This window comes from Centropristis striata, chromosome 9, assembly GCF_030273125.1.
Source record: "Centropristis striata isolate RG_2023a ecotype Rhode Island chromosome 9, C.striata_1.0, whole genome shotgun sequence".
NCBI classification, from domain to species: Eukaryota; Metazoa; Chordata; class Actinopteri; order Perciformes; family Serranidae; genus Centropristis; species Centropristis striata.
In genome coordinates, this window is record NC_081525.1 from 19,430,690 (window position 1) to 19,456,745 (window position 26,056).

The 26,056-nt window shown below is 38.8% G+C and overlaps 1 protein-coding gene across 2 annotated transcripts; it reads right to left on the reverse strand.

Moving 5' to 3' along the window:
- Nucleotides 1–305: 305 nt before the first annotated feature.
- On the reverse strand, nucleotides 306–25,755 carry kdr (kinase insert domain receptor (a type III receptor tyrosine kinase)). 2 transcript variants are annotated; one of them, XM_059341684.1, is made up of 30 exons: nucleotides 25,420–25,755; nucleotides 24,537–24,630; nucleotides 24,233–24,435; nucleotides 23,070–23,191; nucleotides 22,047–22,212; nucleotides 20,922–21,061; nucleotides 19,203–19,386; nucleotides 18,033–18,147; nucleotides 16,783–16,949; nucleotides 16,535–16,691; nucleotides 14,738–14,858; nucleotides 14,489–14,600; nucleotides 13,131–13,460; nucleotides 12,448–12,594; nucleotides 12,224–12,355; nucleotides 9,795–9,901; nucleotides 9,268–9,403; nucleotides 7,856–7,960; nucleotides 7,650–7,763; nucleotides 7,217–7,305; nucleotides 5,720–5,882; nucleotides 5,519–5,610; nucleotides 5,294–5,416; nucleotides 5,095–5,206; nucleotides 4,905–5,004; nucleotides 4,718–4,823; nucleotides 3,454–3,599; nucleotides 3,276–3,360; nucleotides 2,085–2,164; nucleotides 306–1,025 (listed from the first exon to the last, which is right to left on the reverse strand). In XM_059341684.1, exons 1-30 carry the CDS (start codon nucleotides 25,484–25,486, stop codon nucleotides 809–811), a joined length of 4,032 nt encoding a protein of 1,343 aa, XP_059197667.1. In that variant the 5' UTR covers nucleotides 25,487–25,755; the 3' UTR covers nucleotides 306–808. The 2 variants fall into 2 exon arrangements, with proteins under 2 accessions (XP_059197667.1, XP_059197665.1); XM_059341682.1 differs by having other exon boundaries at nucleotides 22,047–22,215.
- Between the last annotated feature and the right edge of the window lie 301 nt (nucleotides 25,756–26,056).

The window sequence follows — 26,056 nt, forward strand, 5'->3', positions numbered from 1 at the left end:
CTTTAAAAGTGCCCTTTACTTTGTTTGTTGTCATAGTGGCTCACACTGGCCTTGGCAGGGCTATAATGGGCATTGTGAGCTGAACTCAGCTAAGCAAATATCCAAGGTTGTAAGGGCATTGTTCCTATAGGACACACACACAATGACCAAGGCTGAGAAAGTGCTGTTTTTCTTTGCGTTACACACAGAGAAAGGAAACGAGAGGTGTGTGATACACAGAAACAGACAAACACACTCGTGATTATCATGTTTGGGATGAGACAAATGCAGGAGATTTTCCAATAAAAGAGTAAACAAGAGCCGTCTTAATCAGTGAGTATTTTTATTTTATAAAACTAGTTACATTTATTGCAAGTTTAGTAATACCCCTTTAAAATACTGTCAGTTATGAGTATAGCGGAACTGTACAAATGTGACTCTACAGAAACAGTGTTCTGATTGATCTGAGAGAACTTCTTACCAGGCATTTAATGTGCCAACACAATTTAAAAAAAAGACAGAAAGAAAACATTTGCAGATTCAATTATCTAAAAATTCCAGATGTCATTTCCTGCAATAGAGGAAGTGGGTGTATTGCGACTCAGGAAGTAGGCGTGTCCTCGTGTCTCGGCTCCCCAGACCTTTTTACTCCTGAGTAAACATGAAAGCATTCCTCCGGCTGTCCAAAGAGCTTACAAACTTATCATACAACCTTAATTTTTCCCAGCTGACTTGTCAAAAACATCTCGTCATTGTTCTTAAAGTGTGATACCTGTGGAAGGTAAAGAAACACTGTACAGTGATAAGACTCAGGGTTAAGTAGTTGGGGTCAGACGGGTGGCGTGGTGTAGCGGATCTCCATGTTGAATTTGTCCGGCGTCTTGGGCAGTGGAGGCTTCTTCAGCATTTTGTGCTTCATGATCACCTCCTCGTTGGCATAGATCGGGGCGTCTGTGTCGTCAGAATGGTAGCCTGACTGGTATCCGCTCGTCTGATTGGATGACTCAGAGGCCAGAGACTCTTTACTCTTACAGCGCAGCAGCTGGCTGAAGGAGAGAAAAAACAGGAAGGGGACGAGTTTAAAATTTGGTTTGCAGCTAAAACAAATAAAGAACTTACAGAAAAGGGTTATGGCCAGGTAGAAGAAAAAAGTAATGAGGAGAGGGGTAAAAAAATTCATTATGCAAAAAAATTCTACAAAACTTTTTGAGATTGTAAATTAAAGTAAAGTAGACTGCAAGCTACAACCTGATTTTCTGCAAAACGCCCAATATACATCTAAAAAATATCACCTTAATTGCATAAAAGCAGATTTTCCCCAAAACAATAGTCGTAGTAGCCTACTACTAAGAATAGCTCATTTATGTGTAGGGAGATTTTAGTTCTACTACACCCTTAAATATTGTGGTCATTACTCATTTTATGACACTGATGAAACTCAAGTTGTAGCTTGCAGTCAGTGGTGGAAGAAGTATTCAGATCCCTTACTTAAGCAAAAGTACTAATACCACACTGTGAAAATCACTTCACTACAAGTAAAAGTCCTGCATTCAAAACTATTGTTATTATTAATGCATTTATTTTAGCAGCATTTTAATTTTCTCAAGGATTCATTTTTTCTTCTTAACATACTGTAATGACGTTTAATTTCAACAAATGTCAAATTACTTTAAATTTATCATGTTTATGTTAAATCTCGACCTGAAAAGTAACTAAAGCTGTCAGCTAAAATGTAGTGAGGTAAAAAGTACAATGTTCACCTCAAAATGTAGTGGAGTAGAAATATAAAGTTACATTAAATGTGAATACTCAAGTCAAGTACAGCTTCATCAAAATTGTACAAAAGTACTATACTTGAGTAAATGTACTTAGTTACTTTCCACCACTGCTTGCAGTCGACCTAACTGTTCCGATAGACATGCTGCTTCTCTAAAACAATGTTCCTCTAATGATTTATTGACACGGGAACAACCAATCTGTGAATATCTTTCCAATTTTACCGAACACAAAAAGTTGACTTTATTCCCGACATTCCGACTTTTTTCTCAAAATCCTTGTCAAAGTTTATGATATGAGTGATATATATGCTGATGAGTAGCCCTTACCTGAAGTTGGGAGTAGTTGGCAGCTGTTGATTCAAACCCTTTACCTCCTCTGGTGTGAAGCCGCTGTCTGTGTGGCCCTCCTGTACAGGTGGCAACAATTGAAATGAACACTGGTGGTTAGTGCATACCGAAAAAAACTGAAACTCATTTATGTTCTTTATTTTAAAATCCCTCTTCAGTTTGTATAGTATTTTTATTTTCATTATTGATTAATCAGCTGATACATAATATGTCACAGTTACCTAAAGCCCAATGTGGGTTATTTAATTTTTTGCCAAAAAATGTTCTGCCAATCAATTAAATGTTTCAACTCTATTTACTTGGAGTGATTGATTCTCTTAATATCTGGTAATTGTGGTTTACTTTACACCATGTCATCTAATATCATGTCAAGTCATTAACATAATCTTAAATTCATATTTCAGTTTTAAAGCCCCTGGACAATCTTCAAAATACAATGACAAAAAGAAAATACATTTATGAATGTGTAAATTAATCTATAAAACAAATGCATATCAATTCTGTCAATTTCAAGATGTCACACACTAAATCATACCCTTCCTTATCATCTATTTTATTTTAATGCTACCATAATTTACAAAATGAACATCATGCTGTATTGAAGAAGACTTGAAACTTGCGATTGAGACCCTGAACTCATTATGAAAATGTTTACTGAGGTAAAAAATCAACTGAATAGTAGGGTAAGTTTCTCATAGACTCCTAACAATATGCCCATACTGAATTGGGTAAAAGGGCATTGTTCCACTCTGCACCTTTTGCATGGAATAACTTACAGAATGAAACTAACAGAGTTAATACCATTGAGCGCTTTTAAATCTAAACTGAGAGTACATAAGGACGACTCTATAAAGTACATAAAGTGTTTTTCATAATCTGTTTGTAAAAGTAATCATTTTTGCTTTTTTGTTTGTTCTTGGTTTGTGTTTTAACTGTGTAAATTTAGAACTGTTTTGCATCTCTGCCAGGTCTCCCTTGAAAAAGAGGTTCTTAATCTCAATGGGATTTTCCTGGTCGCTGCCTGCTGGCCATTAAAAAGAAATACAGGTTTAAGGCAGTTAAGCATTGGCTTCAGTTTTTCACTCCACTTTCTGCTGCATGAATACATCTTTTCAGTCTAGCGCAATCCATATAAATTTGTGTTGATCGTGCAGAGTCACAGACACTCACCATGACGCTGCTGAGTGCCACAGGGATGTCTTCAAACGTCTTCACACTGAGGGGTCGACCGCACCTCTCGCTCTGTTGGACCAGCCTGCACAGAGGAGATAAAGTGATTAAACAAGATTCACAGCTGAGTATTTGAACTCTTAGAAGTGACAGCGGAGAGTTAGATCATCATACTGACCCAAGGGACGACGGGTTGTCATAGTGGAGCTGAGCCTCAAGGATTTCCTCACTTTGGGGCCTGCTGTAGGGGCTCCTGGGGTCAGGGTTCACTGGAGATCCTTCTGCCTCGCTGCCTGCTGTCAGAGGGATGTAGTCCTTCCCATCCTGCAGTGATCAGTTAGTTATATTAACATGAGGATATTATGAGAGAATGAGCCCCTGGCTACAGACATGCATCCACCCCTTCTCCTACATAGGAACAAGACACACATAGCCTGTTGTTGTTGTTGTTGTTGTTGTTGTTGTTGTTGTTGTTGTTGTTTTGTTTGTCTTTGTAGTTTGTATGCATCTCCTTGTGGTAATTTTTTGTATCACTGTAGTTGTTTTGTGTCTACTTGTAATTGTTTTGGAATTTTTGTAGTTGTCTTTCCCCTTTTTGTTTTTTTTGTATCTCTTTCTAGTTTCTTTGTGTCTCTTTTGAACTGTTTTGCATCTATTTGTAGCTATTGTCATGTCTATGTAGACTTCTTCTGTCTTTTTGTATTCATTTTATGTTTCTTTGTTGTCATTTTGAGTCTCTTGGCCCTTGACACGTTGGGCTCCTGGGCCTGTGGCCCCAATCAGTAATCCATCCATGTACATGGTCACCAATAAAGTTGGAATAATAATCCTCTGTTAACTGTGGTTTCATTTTCATTGTCATATGTTTGGAAGAGATTGTTTAATAAAGTTTGACAAGATATACACTTCGTCGAGAATAAATCACATTGTCACAATCATTTCATGGAAAAAGTTTTAAAAATATTTTATTCCAAATTTATGGGCGACCGTGTATTCCATTGTTTACTTTTCCTGATGCTGTAATCAGCTTCTCCTGTTGCAGCTACTTTGCATCAACCTAGTTTTTTTTCCACTTAAGTTAATGACTTCCTAAATTTCCCAGAATGACTTGGCACTGCTCAATAAATGGGTGTTAACTTGTTACAATACGTTGTTCGGGTATACAGATAACACTGACAGCAATAACAATAGCCACAGCTTAGACAGAGCACGGAGAGATATTGCCAAGGAAACTTGTGTGTCTTTAATCAAAATTGCAATATGGACTGTTAAGGCTGCTGTCAGTGTAGAAACTGGTACCTCTGCATCCTGTGTGATAGATTTCCGCGTGACCTTTGAATGCTGAAAGAACTTCTGTTTTTTCCCCCCATGTGACTGGTATTATTTTAAAGAGCTTAAATGTTTTATGGTCACATTTGACATCTGTTTGGACCCAAACAGACCTGTTGAGCACTGGCCAGGAGCAGGTTGCCCAGATGTTCCACCAGCTCTGCAAATGTTGGCCTATCTGTGGGACGATCCAGCCAGCAGTCCAACATGGTCTGGTATCTATAAGCACAAGTTAATCAGATCACGATAAGACATTGGAAAGAGTTACATATAACCTTATCATGTCAAATTTCCACTCACATTTCAGTGGTGGCGTACTCTGGGGGTCTCATCCTGGTGCCTTCCTTCAGCCTCCTGCAGAATAACTCATCAATGCAAACACCCGGATATGGAGAAGCCCCTGTACGAGATAAGACAAAGTATATGTCAGGTATACAGCAGTGATCATTATGTGTATAGCGACATGTGTACTGGTGATTTGTAGGTTTACCCAGAGAAAAGATCTCCCAGAGAAGAACCCCAAAGGACCACACATCACTTTGTGTGGTGTACACCCGATCGAAGATGGTCTCAGGAGCCATCCACTTCAGAGGAAGACGTGCCTGTTGCAAGAAGATGATATAACTTTAATTGCTTCACATATCATAATTGTGTGATTAGTCAACAATGTGTCAATTTGGAGGACTCACGTCTCCCTTGCGGACATAGTCAGGGTCTTTGTAGACATCTCTAGCGAGGCCAAAGTCACAGATCTTCACAACATTGTTCTCTGAAAGCAGGATGTTTCTGGCAGCTAGATCTCTGTGGATACACTACAGAGCAAACAGAAAGACGTTAACATGAAAAGAGAGCTTATTATCTCCAATTCTGCATGTCATGCATACACACAGATTTCTAAATATTTGTAGTTTTACCTTGCGGGAGGAGAGAAATTCCATGCCCTTAGCCACCTGGAAGCTGTAGCATATCAGGTCCTCCATAGTCAGATGGTCTTCGTCTGAGCTCTCTGTAGGTACAGGATGCATTTAAAACCATGAATGCTGAACAATATTTCAAGTGTCCATAGGCAATGTACTGGTGCAAAAGTAAAATCTGTGGCATTCTGAGTTTCTCACCTTCCTGAGTGTCCATGCTGTTGCCTGAAGCCATGTCTCCACCACTGGAGCAAACAGCTGTTCCTGTGCAGATGTCCAGTTGGGCAATCTTTCCCAGACCAAGATCCCCTTCGGTCACATCCTCCTCTGCAGATGCCCACTTCTGGCTATCCAGACGCTTTCTCTGTTGACCATGAGAAAAACACAGACAAAAGAGCATGAGTCAAGATATGTTATCCAGGTTGAAGGTTTTGTTTCTATCATAGACATCGATAAGTGTGAACATAGTCACTGTGATATCACCCATTGGTTTGTGGACCAGTGTTTTGAAGCCTTGAGTTTGGCAGAGATGGGCAGAGATGAGGAGGAGGTTACACTGGTTACCAGCCTAGTAGAGCTATGTAGCGTTAGCAAAGAAAACACTAAGCCACCCCATTACACTAACGCTATCTAGCTAAATAGATATAATTCACGTTAAGGTTGAAGGCTAATTTGGGCCAGCAAAAAACAGCCTTCAAACCCTTGATGATGGAAGTAGTCATTGTGATGTCACCTAGTTTGGAGACTCTGGTTTTGAAACCAGGAAACCAAGACCCCTCTTGCCAAGAAAGTAGCATTCAAGGTCAAGGATTGGCCGGACGTCCATGCCTCTACGATGTACCGGTACCCGATTTTGTTCGGGTCCTGTCCCCTGACCAATGGGCTATCAACCTCAACCAAGCAAGCTCCTACACAGGTCAGGTCTTGCCAAGGAAAGTCGTAGAATTCATTATAAAGAAGACTGATGCTGTGTCAGCAGCTAATGGTGGTGCTAGCTATCACGCTTGGTTAGCCAGGGGCATCCATTATTCAAAATAAACAGCCAACTCCTTAGAGTGTCATAATGTAAACACACCAAACTAGATATTTTTAACTGACCAAAATGTTGCAGTTAACTTTTAATGAACTGTAAACACACTGTGAAAGCATAAAAGCTCTGAGAAGACAACACCTCAAAACAAGTTCAGGGCTATTTAAACGTACACTGTGCCATGATAAGCATTGCTATGTCTCTTTCTTGACCGACAGTGTACAGTGGTAGCGACTTGTCAATCACAAGGTTGCCACATCCTAATGCACACCCTGCTTAATTGTCCATTTTACTCTAAATCAGACCAAAATTCATAAAATGAACATCTTACTGTACTGAAGAAGATTTTAAACAAGCAGAGAAGTAGGGTCCTTTTTTTCATTGACTTTTATAGAATCAAACGTCTTCTTTCCCCCTGCTGGCCATAGGAAAGAATGCAGGTTTAGGCCACTTTCACATTGGCTTCAGTTTTCAGGCCAAGAGGTGGCTGGTTTGGTTAAATCACAATTTTGTCTATGTTAGCTACAACTTTTGACCCAAAGGTTAATTGCATTGCTGTGAAATAGTATTTGGTCAATGACGTGACTGTGTGCAGCAGCCTGAGCTGAGTTTAACCACATCAGAGGGATGGCTGCAGTTTTACTGGCTGGGGGTTATGCATCACTTACCTTGTAGGGGCTGTACTCTCCGCGCTTACTCTTCAGGTAGCTGGAGAGGTTTCCATGTTTACAGTACTCCACAATCACCATTAGTGGCCCTGCAGAGAGAGGGGAAGTTCAAAGAGGTAAAGGATCAAAGTAAAACAGCTCATAACTTTACATTACAGCACAACAGACGACATCGAGAGGCTGATTTAACAAGAAGTGTGAGGAAAGAGGAAAATAGATAATTAAAAAGGAAAATAAATAAAAGGCAACTCCAAATAGACACAGAAAACTATAATTAGGTCTGGGAACACTTGTTAAGTTCCAGCACTAGCACTCATAAAGAAGAAAATTACCCAGGAACACATCATGCTCAGGACACAAAAGAGGACAAAGTAAATAGGCCAGACTTCTTTTGAAAGTGATGCTGTTTTCTGTGTACTGCATGATGACTCACCTCCAGGCTTTGTACAGGCCCCCAGCAGGTTGACCACATTGAGATGATGTCCAATGTGAATGAGAATTTTCAGCTCTGACATCAATGCGCGGTACTCACTGGACGTGGCTCCCTCTGGAACATGGAGAGATGTGTTTAACTGTGTGTTTAGAAGTTTTTTATGTGTACTCTCTCTTTGCAGGTGTGCTTGAGGACAACATACTAACCCTTTAGCATCTTCACTGCAACAGTAGTGCATGTGGTAGCTTTCTCAATGCCAAAGGCGGCTGCTTCCACCACCTGGCCAAACGCTCCTCGTCCCAGTGGGTCACCTTTAATGCAGAACACTTGTCAGGAAGACACCCTTGCAGATGACACTGTTAGAGACAATACTGTATAGGAAAGTTGTAATGCAGCTGACATACTGACGATCCCACTGCTACGTATGGCACAGCTCTACGCAACTTGATTCACTCTTTTTTGGTTTTCTTTTAGCAAAAATTATAGACCTGGTACTTTTTTGGTACCATTTCAGTTGAGCTTCCAAGCGTGCTGAGCTAATACTAAAAGTTGGAGTTCAGAGAAAATTGTATCTAGCACAACCCTGGACATCGTGCACAAACATGTGCTTTTTATACAGCTAATAGAAACCAAACATTTTTAGTTGACTTGACCCAGTCTTAAAAAAATGGCTGCCCACAAAACTACATTGTTAACTACATACACACTACACTACGTTGATTAAAGGATTCAGCTACTGTCATGTTTATATGTTGTTTTACCCGGCAGCACTATGGGCATCAGATAAGAGGCCACTCTATAATGAGGGTATTATCTGATCAAAAAATTAGATAGAAAAAAGATGGATGGATGGATGGATGGATGGATGGATGGATGGATGGATGGATCCAAACGAACTGAATCGATAACATGGCCTCCTCAGCCAAGGTAAATTAAAAAAAACTTTTTAACCCTCCTGCTATGTTCGTTTCTTAGGAACAGCAATGATGTTTGCAGATCACTTTGACCTGGGGCATGTTTAATTATCCAAAAGTGTCAGAAACCAAAACATCCCAATAAACATTGTTTATATTTAATTAATAACTCTATTTAATTAATAACTAAAAATGCATATTAAAACTTTTTATGTACATTGGAAATACCTATATATAAAATACAACAGTTTTACATGACATTGAGTTTTAGAACATTTTATTTAACCTTTTTTCTTTTTTTTCTTTTATGGAGTGAGTCGATAAATTAACACGAGTCTCCTTTTCTGTTCCAGTTCAGATTGACCATTGAACAGTATTTATGTAATATAAACATGCAAATATGTGAAATGAAGCATTTTCATTTCATATGTTGATTACATAGCCAAGAAGAAGTTTCATCCCGAAAAAATACATTTTTAACTTTTTTTTTTAAACTTTGAAATGGGTCAGTTTGACCCGCAACATAACAGGAGGGTTAGGCACAATGGGAAAATTTCAAACTCTTCTAGGGAAACTGTCTGAGTGTGACTTGTAGAGGCTCAGTGTGTGGCTCAAAAACACTCCGGGGATGCAGATGCTTTCGGTCTTCAGTTGAAGCACTGTCCTTAATCACTATGTCATGTTGCTGCCTACAATTTTCTCACCTAGCTTCAACCTGTCCCGAGGAAACTCCCATTTGTTGGCATCATATGTGAGCCTTTCACACTGCTCGTCCATGGGCATGTCCTCAGAGTCCAGGATCATGGACAGGTAGCCTGTTTTCAGCTCCCCACCACTTGGCTGAAACAGTGCGAGAAAGAGAATGTGTCAATTAATGAGCTTCCCCGTTTTTTTCTTTTTCACTAGAGTAAATCTGTACATCAGTTTCCCAGTGACTGTGGTTGACCCTCCAGTAAAAGGGATCCAATCAGTGCTGTGGGTCTACGTGACATATGGGAGCAGAGAGTGGCCCTGTTGTTCCTGGATACAAAGGAGAGCTGCCACAGAGAGCCAGAGCAGTCACTTCTAATCAGTCAGACTCCCCCACAGTGTGTGCTTGTGCATGTGTGTGCGTATTAACTGTATTTTTTTATTTTTAATTCACTATCAGCTCCCCTGTGTGTCACCGGAGGGAAAATCAAAGGAAGGAAAAAGTATGGCAAAGGGAGGATGAGGATGGGGAAGTACTTACTCTCTTTCTTCCACGGATGACAAAGACGATCAGTAACCAGAAAAACATGGCGATGACCACTGACCCAATGGGAACAATCAGTTCCACATTAGTCTTTTCCTCAGCACCTTGAATAAACACAACAATATGAGATGCATCAGCATTCTCAAACAACCTTATAATAAAATGTGTCAAAGAGCAGATATAATCTGTCAAATTTGGGGCCGGTTAAGCGCAATGGAATGTCGATTAGAATTTCAGTGCCGTGCCTTGGCAGCGTTGCATAAAGTTCAGACTGGTTTGTCATTGTCTTTGGCATGTACACATGTGTATATGTGTGTCTGTGTTTGGGTTGGAGGAAGGCGACTGTTGGAATCTGGACTGTAAGCAAACTGATATTTTATCTAGTCATAACAAATGTTCAGGAGTTAGCACCAACAACTACTGCCAAAGACAACTTGGAAAAGCCCTATCAGTGCCGTAGTGTGTGACTGCATGCTGTAATGAACCGCCTCCGTCTCTCCATGCCACATTTCAGCTTAGGGGCCGTACAAAAATGAATAAGGGAAAAGAAGGCGTCAGGAAAGGGGGCAGTTAGGTATTTCTTTCTGAAGGGAGGGTCGTCAAAATTTGTATTACATTTTTTATTTTTTCAAATTATTTCTTCTCATGTGAAATTTACTGTCAAAAATTGTTAGGCTAGAAAAGCTTTATTTTTAAAGACAGCCAGTCAGATATCTGATCTCATAAATGTCAGGCATATTTTAGATTCATCCACTCTCCCCACTCCAGAAATCTTTGGAAAGTCTCCCTTTTACTTGCTTGCCCACCCTCTGTTGCTCTGTAAAACTCTCTCACATGGGGAGATTTTCTTGTTAGCAGGTCTGTCTTCTACGGTCCCTCATTTGCAGGGCTGGCGCCTGAGCCGGGAGCTACTGTAACTGGGTCTACACTCTGCTGGCGGGGCCCAGGTCACGTAGGCCCTGGTTCTTGTTAGTGTGTTTGTTTGTTTGTTTGTTTGTCGCTGTGTTCAGGACAGAAAAGGGTGGACAGGAGAGCAGAGGCTGGAGCTGGGGCAGGGCTGGCCTCTCCCTTTGTCCTGTAGTCTGCTCATTGTTTTGGATTTAGAAACTCCCAGGAGGATGTGCGCTAACTGGGCCAACTTCCTGTCATGCGGAAGCGGAGTTATTCTTACTCATACATCTTTGATATCAAAAATGTCGTATGTGTGATGTGAACTGGCGAAGCCTTGAGCCCAGATATAAATAAACAGTCTTTGAGTATTGTGGGTTTTGTCAAGAGGTTAAGACTAAAACTATCTTGCATGAACTATGAACAAAGTATTCTTTATTATCAGCCATGGGTGAATAACTGAACAGGCCTACCGGGCACATGCTCAGGGGCCCAGGGGCCAAGGGAGCGGTGAGCCCCTGTTCCTGAGCTTCTGAGTGTTAACGTTTCATGTTCAAATTTACTCTAAATCTAGTAAATGGCTAAAAAGAGACACACAGCTGATAACAAAGAGACAGAAAAGCCCTACAAACAAACAAAACAAAGCACAAAGTAAGAGCATAGAGAAGGACAACAACTACCAAGAACCACTACAGAGACAAAAAACCACTACAAAGGGACACAAAAAAACTTCAGACACCAAACACTACAAAAAAACACAATACATGAACAGTGATGCAGAATGAACACAAAGAGACACAAAAAGACTACAAAGAGACAGAGAACAACCACAAAGAGACACAAAAAGACTACAAAGAGACAAAGAACAACCACACAGACACAATAAGACCATAAAGAGACAAAGAACAACCACAAAGAGACACAAAACGACTACAAAGAGACAGAGAACAACCACAAAGAGACACAGAAAGACTACAAAGGGACAAAGAACAACCACACAGACACAAAGAACAACCACAAAGAGACACAAAAAGACTACAAAGAGACAAAGAACAACCACAAAGAGACATAAAAAGACTACAAAGAGACAAAGAACAACCACACAGACACAATAAGACCATAAAGAGACAAAGAACAACCACAAAGAGACACAAAACGACTACAAAGAGACAGAGAACAACCACAAAGAGACACAGAAAGACTACAAAGGGACAAAGAACAACCACAAAGACACAAAGAACAACCACAAAGAGACACAAAAAGACTACAAAGAGACAAAGAACAACCACAAAGAGACATAAAAAGACTACAAAGAGACAAAGAACAACCACAAAGAGACACAAAAAGACTACAAAATGACAAAGATCAACCACAAAGAGACACAAAAAGACTACATAAAGACAGAAGGCCTACAAAGAGAAACAAAACGACTACTTTCAGTCTGGGGGTTTTGCTCCTGTATGGAAGAGGTGGTGGGCCTTTTACATGTCTGTGTTGTTTTGTATAATTTTTAAGGTGTGATTGAGGGAGGGACTGACCTTCAGTTGTCAAATATGCCTGTGAGGTGTCACAGCCCCGGCTGTTACATGCAGTGCAGGTGTAAAGGCCGCTGTCCTCCTTCTTCACACGCTGAATGGTCAGAATGTGGTTGTGCTGACTCAGAATCACACCTTAAAGAAATCCATAGTGTTTTTTAATAGCTGTGGCAACTCATAAAGTGAGTCTGTGTTCTTTTTTTTTTTTTTTAAATGCGCTGCCTTACCTGAGCCCTCTACCACAGTGTGGTTGTTTTTGGTCCACACCACAATCGGGCTTGGAGTCCCAGCAGCATCACAGCGGAGATCAACTGTTGCACTCACATTAGCTTTTTGATCTGTAAAATTATTAAGGATCCTTGAAGCCTCAAGACCTAAAATCAGAATCAAGGTTGAGAGATTTTACAAATATTCAAAAAACAAACAAACTGTAAAGCATTTTTTTCATTCAGTCTTTTAACACATACCCTCACTTAAAACATCTGAAATCATCAATCTGAAATGCAAAAATATATTTTCTCCAATGCAAAGTACTTTCATCTTTTCAGGAAAAGAAACAAGCGTAAAAAAGATATATTAATAATATATAGCACAGTTAAAGTTGTGCGAAACAATTCGCTTCATATAATATTCATATAATATTCATCATATTTCATATTTTTTCAATGCAGTGCCTCACTTTTTATACTTACAGAGTAATATTGATTATAGTTTCTTATTACATGGTATATTATGCATGATACTTATATTTATATGTTTTTGCATTGTCTAAATATGGTGACAATAGTTCATCTACATTGAAAACAAGTAATGACAAGTCCGTTATTGTCACTCTTCAGGAATTATGCACCACTTGAAAATAAAATAAATAATGATTCAGAATCCATAAAAATTGGCAGATTTTTCCTACCTTTGAGAGAAAGACGGCGCAGCAGGCAGGTTCTCTCCCGGGTCTTAATGTTTTCCACCTGGCAGGCGTACAGACCCTCGTCCTGACGGGACGCGTTCGGCAGTGACAGCTCCAGGGTCACGTTGGCGCCCTGCAGGCTGGACATCCCTACACGCTGCATTGAAAGGGAGCGACAGGGCTGCACCGGCGCAACCTGCTCCGACTCTGAGATATTGGTCACACGATACCAGGCGAGGTTGGTGTAGATCAGCCTGTCCGCCTTACACCGTAGAACCACATGGTCTTCTTCTAAGGGCTCGCTGGGTGGAGACATGCTCACCTCAAGGCCACCTACAGTCATGGAAAAAATTATTAGACCATTGTTTTCTTCAATTTCTTGTTTTCTTGATAATAACCAAAATCATTATCAAGAAAACCATGGAAAATGACTAGATATCAGCACTTAAATTAAACTCTTATCAGCTATTTTTGTTGTTATCATTATATTTGTCCAAACAAATGTACCTTTAGTTGTACCAGGCTTTAAAATGAACAAAAAATGGAGAAAACAAGGGTGGTCTAATCATTTTTTTCCATGACTGTACAGAGCACACATGGACACCAAGGTTATTATAGTTCACAAAAACTAAACGAAATAACGAAAACTAGAATTGAATTTTATTGTTAACTGAAATAAAAAATAAAAAACTAAGTTTTTATTAAAATGATAACTAACTGAAACTGTATTGTGTGCTTACAAAACTAACTAAAATCATAGTGAAAATGTCCTTCGTTTTCGTCTTTGTCAACTTTTTTCATACATAAACCTTTTTGACTGATATAAAATGTATTTATTAAGCTCCGATCAAACAGCTGCTGGTTAGTGAACATGCAGGAACACATTAGTAAATATGTTAATTGAGACTGGGATGTTACAAGACTATGTGAGTCGATCACCTTCAAAAAGTTCAACACTTCACTTCACTCGAACCAAAATTCAAAACACCCAGTGCTGTAAGAGTTAATAACCATATTGGGGCTGAGATGGATAAGGCAAGGAAATAAGTAGGAAATAAAGGCAAAATTTATTGTGAACTTTTTAAATCTTACACCCAACAAATACCCCATTACCAAAAAACTAACACTAAAACTAACAAAAACTAAGCATTTTCATTTAATAAAACTAGCAAACTCACTCTAAAAACTAATTAAAACTAACTGAATTTAAAAACAAAAATTCACAAAGACATTAAAACTAATGAAAAATCCAAAACTTTTATAACCTTGATGGTCACAAGCGAGAATGAGAACAAGAGTAATGTGAATATAATAGTGAGATAACAGAAAGAGCTCACACAAGATAGAACAAAAGTGCTCACGTGTGACGTGGAAAAAGATGATGCGTGAATCCTCTCCTACTTTGTTAACAGCCATGCATCTGTAGAGGGCATGGGCCTCTGCCTTCTGAATCTTCAAAAAGCTTGCAGTTTTCTAGATAAAATGCATTTATTTTATTAATAATTGCACATTACATACAGTTAAAATGCAACATCCACTGTTTAACTGACAGGATTCTCATGGTGGTGGATATCAGGGAGAATAGGGTGTAATTAAAAGGAATTATTTACCTTTTGGCCATGCTCAGTGTCAATCATTATATGTTCAACCGGGTGGTGACCAGTGCTGTTGCTGATATCTCTCCAACCTGTGCACTCAGCAAGCTGGAAGTCAGACTCAATCTGCCCTAACCTGTGGTTGAAATATAAACAGAAACTGGGTGATGCTGAGATGTACTGCTTTAAAAAATGTCCTCACAGAAACACTGAAGCACTGATGCACAGAAGAAGATTAGGGCTAGGTAGGAGAACAAAAATAATGAGGACATTCTTTTTCAGTATGCAGTTCGAGAAAAAAGTCCAAATGACCAGATAAAAGAAAAAATGTCAAGAATAAAATTAAAATGTTGAGAATAAAATAAACGCTTTCAGTTCAGTAACGTTGCAAAGATATCCACAAATTCATGTCAATAAGTCATCAGAGAAACAGCACATCTTTCTGAACAGTTAGGTAGACTGCAAGCTACAAGCTGATTTCCACCAATGTCATAGAATAAGCAATAACCACAATATTTAAGGGTGTAGTAGTACTAAAAAAACCCTACACATAAATGAGTAACTAAGTACATTTACTCAAGTACTGTACTTAAGTACAATTTCGAAGTACTTGTACTTTACTTGAGTATTTCCATTTTATGTAACTTCATACTTCTACTCCACTACATTTTTAGGCAAATATTTATATATATATATTTATATATTTAGTTAAAATTAAATCTTATAACAGTATATTAAGTAATTAAATGAGACATGTCTTTACAAAATCAAACATTGTTTACATAAATGCATCAATACAAATAATGTAATAATATATTTAGAATATATAAAACAATCTGAGTGGGGGCATTCTGCATAACTAATACTTTTACTTTTGATACTTTAAAGTACATTTTGATGTTGATACTTTTTTACTTATACTTCAGTAAGATTTGAATGCAAGACTTTTACTTGTAGTGGAGTCATTTCACAGTGTGGTACTAGTACTTTTACTTAAGTAGGGATCTGAATACTTCTTTCACCACTGCTTAGTAGTATGCTACCACAACTTGTCTTTCACTCTGATACACCAAACATATTAATACTTACAAATGGAAAACTCTGACTTTTGCTATTGTCATGTATTTCTCTTTACTGCTCTGTTATGCAACTTATTTTGAGTCGCAGCATAAACAAACTGTGCATCCAAATTTAGAAGCACGGAAAAACTGGTTTGATTTGGTCATTTGTGCAATTGTGTACATGATAACAAGGGAAAGAAACTATGCAAGAAGAGAAGCAGCTTCACCAGAAAGAAGCTCTTTTTTTTGACAGACGGGAACAACAGGAAACATAGTGCAGGACTGAGGAAGTGCTCGGATGTGTAGGCAGGAGATAAGGAACCTGCTGATGGTCTTCTCACACTCACACATGCCTCGTCCCTTCGGGACAAATCATGGCATACCTGAGGAGGCTTTTGGGACCTCCTGTCTGTTTACTGCACGGATATAGCTGCCATCATAAACAGCTGATCCAGAGAGCTACATGGCTTATAGCAAAAATCTCAAAATCTATAAACACATTCTGAGTCTGAATGACTGATGTGATTCCAAAAAATGGACATTGTGAGGAGCATGAGTCATATCCGCTGATCTGCATCAGGTCAGAGTGCACTCTCATTGTCTCCTCTCTTGTTTATGTCAACATCACGAAAGCAGCTATTCCTCTGCTAAATCAACAACCTGTTGATGACGACTGACTGAGAAGCATGTGAACGCTGCATGCATACACAAAGGAAGTCTCTTTCTTGCACAACGAAGAGAGGTGACTTACTCGAAGGCCTCTGGACAGTCCTCTTTAGACATCCACTGCCACTGGATGTATGCAGGTGTGGGAAATCCACGGGCGGTGCACCTGAGGGTGGGACTGCTGCCGTACGGGTACACATCAGTGTCCACCGCCACCTCCTTCTCAATGATATGAGGAGGCACTGTAGAAGGAGACACCAAGAGTTATCGCCACTGTGTCAAGCAACTCATGAAGAAATTTTAAAAAATGTTAATAAAAGAGAAAAAACATGCCGTCGACCAGCAGCTGGACAGAGCGTCTCTGTTCCTCTTTAGTGATCTTATGGGACAGGACAATCGTGTATTCCCCAGCATCCATTTCTTTGACTCCACGGATGACGAGGGCATCGTTTTTCTGTTTTATTCTGTAATCGTCCTTCAGTGGAACGCCATTTTTTAACCTGGGCAGACAGAGGGTACAGTCATACAGTGATCTGTAACATGTGGATCAACATGAATGTACCAAGGTCTGAATGGAAAATTATCTTCAGCATACAGACAACAATTTTCAGGTTCATACTTTTATTTTAGGTTGTTTACATGCTTTCATGTTCCAAAACACATTATCTTTCTCACACTGTCTATATGAATGAAACTGTTTTCACCCTCTGTCTGAGATTATCTATTTTAAGCAATGGCGTATGAGGGCCAAGTATGGAAAAAAATAATAATACGGCCTCAGGGAAGGGGGGTAATATTTCAAAATTTATGAGATTAAAGTGGCAAATCTACGATAAAAAAGTAGCAGATTTATGAGAGAAAAAGTGGCATAGATGTAACCAGCGATATCCTTGCATCTGTTCATTGCTTTGTAGTTCCTGATGCAGAAAAGCTATCACCTCATCCAAATTAGTGATGTTTTCTTCTTAATACGCCAAATTCACGGCAATGTCTCTTCAGAGTCAGAATACTTACGATAATATAGTGATTCTGGACTAAAACCATGAGTATTTCGTTACTGCTAAATCTGATTTCAAAGTAAAATTTGATTAAGTCACTCACTGCAGACATAGTATACAGTATATGGCAGCTTCTGTGGTGATGTAGTTCCTTGAAAAACAAAACACTAGCCTATTTTTGACTTTTAATCTCAAAAATCGTTTACCTTTTCTCGTAGAATTGCCACTTTTTTCTCAAAATATCACCCCCCTCCCCCAAGTCCATATTTTTTATTTTTTTACGCCTTCGTTGTTTAAGAACCTGTGTGTACTTTTTATAATATCAGACTTTTAACTGTTACCAAATATATATAGCAGGCATTTACCTGATAAACTGCTGCGAGTTATTCTTATGCTACAACTTATTTGTCTACTCCATTCTTCAACTTTCTCTAACATAATTGTGGTTACTTAAGAAACCATAAAAAATGTTTTAAAAAAACACCTTTGTGTTAAAAAAAAACCATACATACTATATCGACTTTATTACTATTAATATTATTATCATTATTATAATTATTGCTATAATTATTACTGTGAACATACCATTTAAAGCTGGGCTCTGGATAAGCTGAGTACTTCACAGAGATCGTCGTTTGATCTCCCACATTTGCCTCCAAAACCTTCATCGGTGGCTCTTTCATATCAATAAAAGGTTTTTCTGTAAACACACACAAAATCACAAATGTTGGTAGCCACATTAATCATCATTATTTCAAAAAGCAAAACTTAGGTAGGAATGACCGGAGTTTGCTTTAGTGAGCTCACATTAAACAAAAACAAACAAGAATCATCAGGACATCACTTTACGCCACTGAAGACATAAAATATAGTCACTGCTGAAAGATTTCTACTGATCATGTGTATGAAATGCCAATGAACTGTAGTCAAACTTGCATAATTCACATTCTAATCACATTCTCGTCAATAGCGTCCAGACACAACATATAGCATGTCAGGTAGGGGTGGGCGATATGGGCAAAAAAAAAAAATCTTGATTACTTTTTAAAATTTTCCAATAACTTTAATCTGACGATCTCCTTTAAAATGTGATTGCTTTACCAAAAAAAGCTGTGAAAATTGTTCTTGCTTACCAGGACATCTATTGATGGACACATTGTTTCAGAACAACAGCTCTTGTTTATTTTTTTTAAACTTAAGCCTTCAAGACACTTCCAGTTAAACTTCAATGTAGAGACATTAAATGGTTAAACATTGAGGTTCTCTCTCCTGAGGTAAATTCTGCAGCATACAAGCGTGAGTAAATAAGTGGCACATTATCATTTCTTAATATTGTTAACAAAGTGACTTTCATGCACCTCTCCTCTACCGTCTTTCATTTGTTTTCTTTTTCATATATTATAAATACTCAAATAATAGATATTATAAATACTCAAATAATGTAAAATTGCACATCATCAAAACAATGTGAACATATTATCATAGACGACATATATTGCCCACTTCTAATGTCAGGCTGAAAATGAAAACATCCTGATATGTTTCTATTTGAAAAGAAAAAGACACATCACAACCCTTAGCTGTCTTAAATATAAGAGAAAAAAGGCCCTTAGCTCTCTAAGCTCTCATCAATGTAAAATTATTGCTTTTATATAATGAAAAGATTTGTGAATGAGTGAGAGAATGTCTAAAGTATGTTTAGCTTAATTATTAAAACAGCTGCCCACAACAGTATTAAGTTTCCAGTACACCTACCATAAACTTTAAGGAATGCTGAAGCACTTTTCTCCATCTGCCCGCTGGATGCAGTGCAGGTGTATTCTCCAGTGTGCTCCACAGTGACGTTCTCCACAGTGAGTGTGTTGGACAGCTCCAGGGAGTTCCACAGCTTCGTCTTGTGAGGTGTTGTGTGGCTCAGCCTCGAACCATTCCCCAAGGTCTGACGTGAGGGAGAGAGAGACGCAGAAATTTAGAAAAGGGAAGATTTTTTCATAGAGAGAAATTACCAAATACTGACTGTAGTGTATCAAGGTTATTGTTCTTATGTGAGTGGGCAACACATCAAAAGCTAACATGTTCTCATGACAAGGTGGATAAATAACATGCTACTTTTAAGGACATTTCACATGTTATATCGACACATTTTAAGCTTTTTGTGTGTCATTTAAGGGGCCTGCTCTCATTCCCAACTTGTCACATACAAAGGCAAAGTTTTGCTTTAAAATCGTGATAAACATTTTGAATTTAAACAAAACTGCCTGTCTGGGGAATGTATAATCTGAAAATTTCTGAGCTGACCAACATGATTGCTTAAAAAGTTTTGTGCAATAAAACGAATATGTGCAATACAATCATTATGTGCAGGACACACTATCTACCTCGTCTATAACATTTTTAGTATCTTCAGTGTTCATTATTTATTTTTATGTTTATTTATTCATGACTTCACATGTCCTTGTCCTTGTTTTTGTCCTTGTTTCTAGCTATGTGTTCAACCATATTCTTAAAATGTTTTACACGTGTTTGTTTTGTTGTTATGATTGCTTTTATTATGCACCTTAGGCAGTGGCACTCCCTATTTAGTTGTATAGTTAACTATATAATGACAATAAAGGCAATTTGATTTGATTTTGATTTGATTTGTTATCCAAATTAGCAGCACCATTACTGCTTAATGGAACAAACGTGTTGCTACGTTTCGTTGGGGCTGAACTTGCTTAGGTTTAGGAAAAGGTCATGGTTTTGGATTAAATAAGTTGATATAACAGATAAAAGTTAAGTACTCAATGCAAACAAACCAATCCTGAAAAACAGTTATTTATGACAAGTTGGCAGTGCTCCAAAATGCATAATATGTTTAGTATTAGTCTACTGTGTCACAAAGTCAGGTCTCCTCAGGATTTGTTCTAGCTTTCAAATGATTTATTATGGTTCATTTTCAGGACAAACTGGACCAGATGTGGGACAACTGCTTGCAATTTGGGACTGTCACATTTTTCAGGAGTTCTGGTCACCTTCGTTTGACCCATCCATCCAATCTGTCCTCCTTCCTTAGCGGACTTTATCATTCTTTATACTACATCACCTGACTTCTGAAGCACTTGCTCCGAGCATCTAATATTGCCATGGTGTAAAATTGCACCCAACAAGCAAAAAATGTGTCGTGACAACACCCAAAGTGACAAAAAGTGGTGTTATTCATATGCCAGTTGGTGATACAAGGCTGCAAAAACACATCTGGTCACCTTTGCACTTTGACCTGGTGTAAAGATAAACTGAAGGATTCCTGAAAGCAGGAAGTAAGGAATATGTGCAACAGGAAGTGAGATACACCAGTCCTGGTGTGTCTGTCTGTCCGTCTGTCTGTCAGTCTGTCTGTCTGTCTGTCTGCAGCGATGTGTAAAACAAGCTGATTGAAGGCATACAAGGAGCCAAACCATCACAGATTAGAGCAGAGAAGTCTCAGGTACTGACCAGGGCCTGACCAGAGTGCATCCAGTGGAACTCGATGCCCACGTTGAGCTCGGTGTTGGCGATGCAGCTGAGCACCAGCCGCTCCCCCACACACAGTCTCTCCTGCTCGGGGGTCACGGTGAGTTCATGGATCTTGTATCCTGCGGAAAAGGGAGGGAAGACACGGCACTCAGTCGACAGCCTATTGTTCTCCCGAGACTACAGACTCTCTCTCTGCACCAACTCTCCCTCGCTCGCTCAAGTCAGTCTGTCCGCTATGTTTTGGTATTCATTCCGTTAAATGAAAATTATTCTACAATTCTGACTTCTACAACTAAGATAAGATAAAGATAAGATAAGATATTACTTTATTTATCCCGCTGTGGGGAAATTTAGTTGTCAAAGAAGGTCAAGGTACAGGCACATAGATATTGAAGACAGAATGAAGAATATAAAAAATAAGGTACATATATACAGTGATGGAAAAATTATTAGACCACCCTTGTTTTCTTCACTTTATTGTTCATTTTAATGTCTGGTACAAATTTGTTTGGACGAATATTATGATAATAAAAAAAATCATAAGAAAATCAAAAATCATTATGAAGAAAGCCATGGAAAATGGCTAGATATCAGCTCTTAAATTAAACTCTTATGAGCTAGTTTTGTTGTTATCATTATATTTTTCCAAACAAATGTACCTTTAGTTGTACCAGGCATTCAAATGAACAATAAAGTAAAGAAAAAAAGGGTGGTCTAATATTTTTTTCCATGACTGTATAAATAGAATACAGAAAAAAGAATACAAAAAATAAGACATATACATAAATTCTATACACATTATACACATACATTTCTGTTTGTTTGTTTCCTGAGAGTACTTTGTATTTTACAGATATTGCACATTGGAGAAAATATATTTTAGCATGTTAAATAGGTTGTTGCATGTAGTAGTATGAACATCAATGAATAAATATATTTAAATATATAAGTGGTATGTGACATATATTATACAGAAAAAATACAGACGGTCTAATATAGGCTCAATGAAGTCAGATGTAAACAGAGATAGTGCTAACAAACCAGTAAAGTGACCTGGGGGAACAAACAGTGCTGTATTATGTGGTTAATTGTGTGTGATCTTACCAACAACAGCAACAATGTACAAAGGGGACTTAAACGTCTCATTTCCAATCCGAGTCTGGCAGGACACGACGCCGGCGTAGCTGATCAGATGACTGGGAACAGTGAAACCCGTCCTGGCGTCCCACAGCGAGTCCTTTCCATCGGGACGAAGCTCCTTATTTGGATACTTCTGACAGACACAGAAATTTACTGATTTCGAACAACAACAGCAACATTTTACACATGAGTGCCCCTTATCTCCTGGCTATGTAAACAAGATAACACTACTTTATTTACACCACATTAGTTACAAAAGCTCAGTGCACTGATATGAAATTATCAGCATCAGGAGCTGTTGATAACAGAGGAAATGATATCGCTCCTGAGAATGTATTTGTCAGCATGTCAGCCTGAAAACACATTCTGTCTCTGTTTCAATGGTTTAAAGGGGCTCTCCACTGGCTTTACACATAAAGGTTTGTTAAAATATCAGCCTTGAAAACAGCAGCTTCCTAAAAAAAATAACCCTGGTAGTCATTGTTTTGGCCTGGGCTGGATATAGAAGAAAAAAAACACACAAAAAAAACTAGGTCACGAAGTTTGAAAAACATGGCCATTAACCAGGTATTGAGTTTCAAATGTTAATGATGCTAATAGCTCCATTTTTGGAAATGTAGGATTATGGGTAACATTAATAACTTAGCATATATATTAACAATAAACATGTTTCTGATGTTATTATTAACACTTGTTATTACATATTGCTAATGAGCATCTCATGATAGCTTGTTAAAGCCTTATTACCTAACATTTAACACTCATTAAAAGGATTCAAAGCATTACCAGACTGGGGCAGCTTAACCTATACTAGGAACAATAAAAAATCCTAATATGTCGGCCTTTCTTGTTTTGATTTTGACCTTTTGAAATCTGCACTCCTGTAATATCAGTCTATATCTGCTGTAATGACTTTCATCCTACAGAAGAACACTTTAGATTTCTCCAATAAAGAACCTGAATGGAACAGAAACAACTCTTCCTTACAGTATGGAGCGTAACGTTGAGATCCTCCACCGAGCCTCGGCACGGTATTACCACCCGCTCTCCCTCGCGGATGAACACCACCTCCAATTCTTTTTCAGACGGAACAAATGGCACCTTGTAATCTAAAATTAAATGTGCAAACAAACAGGCTGTGGTCAGGATGGAACAGGCTACCTCTGAACCTCTGAATTTCGTTCGGGATGTTTTAATCAACACATTGCATTTTATGTCAAACTGTGGCAGTGTATGCTTCGAGTGGCTGTAACAGTGGGACTCTTTGAGCAGCCCTGGCAACATCCATTCACCCGCTCGTTAACACAAATATCTAAACAGCCAATCACATGGCAGCAACTCAATGCATTTAGGCATTTAGACATGGTGAAGATGAGCTGCTGAAGTTAAAGCAAGCATCAGAATGGGGAAAAAAGGAGACTTAAATGACTTTGAACATGGTTGTTGGTGCCAGACGGGCTGGTCTGATCCCTGAACGCACAACACGTCCAACCTTGAAGCAGATGGGCTACAGTAGCAAAAGACCACAGCGCCACTTTATTAGGTACACACTTCACCTAATAAAGTTATACTATACTTTCACTGCAATTCATTTGAATGATTACCAGAGGTAGGATCAAGTCATTGAAATCTCAAGTTATTGCACTCAAGTCCTAAACTTTTAGTTTTGAGTCTAAAAGATTAAGATTAATTACTTTATTAATCCCACAATGGGGAATTTCAACCTCTGCATTTAACCCATCCTTTTTTACACACAAGTGAACATGCAAGGAGAAGTTACAAGTCTGATTCCTAACCTCTAGGCCACAGCCTGCCAAAAGAAGTAATAATTGAGCAGAAACCTCTTGGCATTAAAGTAAGGCCAATGCAAAAGTGCCTTAAATCTGCATTATTTCTAATGGCCAGCAGGGGGGGACTTCACCAGCTGCAAAAATAAGTCTGTTTGTATCGAAGTCTATCGGGAGATGACCCTAATACTCATTTGATTTATTGCCTCAATAAACTAATGGGTTTATGGTCTCAATTGCCAGTTTCAAGTCTCCTTCAGTGTAACGGGAAAGAAGTGTCATAAAATTCTTCTGTATAACACAACATCACATCACAGCCTCATCAAGCTGCTGCCATTAACATAAGGTTAAAAAGCATTATACCGTGGACAAACACATAAGCGGCTGCTGAAGTCTTGCCGTCTTCCACTTTCAGGTCTCTGTAGAAGCACTGGTACTGTCCAGTTTCATTGACAGTTGCGTTGGAGATCCGCAGCGTGGTGCAGAAGAGTCCCGACCCGCTGCAGTCACTGATGGAGAAGCGAGTGCTCGTAGGTGGGGTCGTCCACCTCAGGTACTGACGACCTCTGCAAGTCAAGAGATAGAGAGTCCTGTTTGTATGCACTGTTGTGTATATATGGATGGGTCAATGGATGGATTGAACTCAGTAAGCTGTATTTACACACACCTGCATGTTAGTTCCAGGTTGTCAGATCTGTTCATCCTGTGAGTGCCATAGATGTTCAGCGTTGGTGGATCAGGCATGAACCGCAGTTCAATGGCTGAAGGAATCAACAAGTCAGCAACAAACACATCAAGAGTGATAACATCAGTGTGTTTGGCGGTTCAGCCCTAACAAACAATAGCTACATGGAGAGGTCAAAGGTGATTATTTCTAAAAACACACCCAGTATGGTCTTTCAACATTTCTCATGGAAATTTTTATAAAGTCAAAGGCACAAGGTAGACATTAAAAGTGCAATACAGAGAAAAAAAAAAAGTAGAACTGTTTTGTAACTAGCTCTCTGGCTACCCTGGGCCATTTTTCCACTGCTGCAGAAAATGGCGGAGCTGTGTCAAAACAGGAAGCAGGGGAAGATGGGCCGGGTCAGGCTGAATAGCCCAGCACAGTGTGGCCTAGGTGGGGTTCCTGTTTCTGAGGATACAGGCTGCCCACCTCCTCCCTGTGAGGCCCTAAAGCACTTATTGTATTGTATGGAAAAAACACATTAGGCTGACCATGAAGGCATTTTATAAGTTTGTCTTAATTTAACTTAATAACCTCTGAATTGAAGCAAATATGAATGGGGATTTTGACTTTTTTGGGGGAAAAAATAATTATCAATCACTTACATTGCCCTCCTTTTCTCAACATATCCCAGAACAGACAAATGCTGACATGCACTACAATACTTTTCATACTGGAACAGACTTATGCAACTATGAAATTGACAGAAACATAAAAATATGGTAGAATATATCATTACTTCTACTACAGAACTCCTTCAATTTGTTATTTATCTTTGGTCAACAGTTAAAATAGAAGACTTGTAATTAATTAATTCTCTTACCAGCAACACAGTTGATTTTCAGAATAATGCCAAACAGTAGAATGACAGAGACTGCCTGAGCCATCATCCGACAGAAGACATGGACAAAATACTCATGAACATCCAATAAAAAACACTTCACAGCAGTAACAATAATCCTACACACTTCTCAGTGCTAATCCATTGATTTGTGATGTTTTGTATTCCACTCCGGAGAAAGTTTGCGGCGCCACAAAGTCATGAAAACAAGCAGCAGTAGAGCAGCAGTGGACGGTGATCAGCAGTAAAGTGTGTCTGTGTGTCCCCATGGAGCTGAAGCTGCTGCTGATGGAGAGACGCGCTTCAGCTGAGCAGCCTGCAGGGGAGGAGCGTCTCTCTCTCTCTTACTGTGACTACAAACTAAAGCATGCCAGAGACCTGTGGACCTGTTGCTGGTTGTTGTCTTTTCAAGAGCTCTAAAGATACTAACTTACATATCAGCATTGACACCACCTGTAAAGTGATAATTATTTGTCATTTCAAAGTGAATTCCAAAGGGGGTAACTATCAGCGGGGGAAGAAATACTCAGATCTTAATTTAAGTATATGCAACAATGCTTTTGGTCTTATTTTGTTTTGTTTTGTTTGTTTAGTATTTAATAACTACTAACTAAAGCTT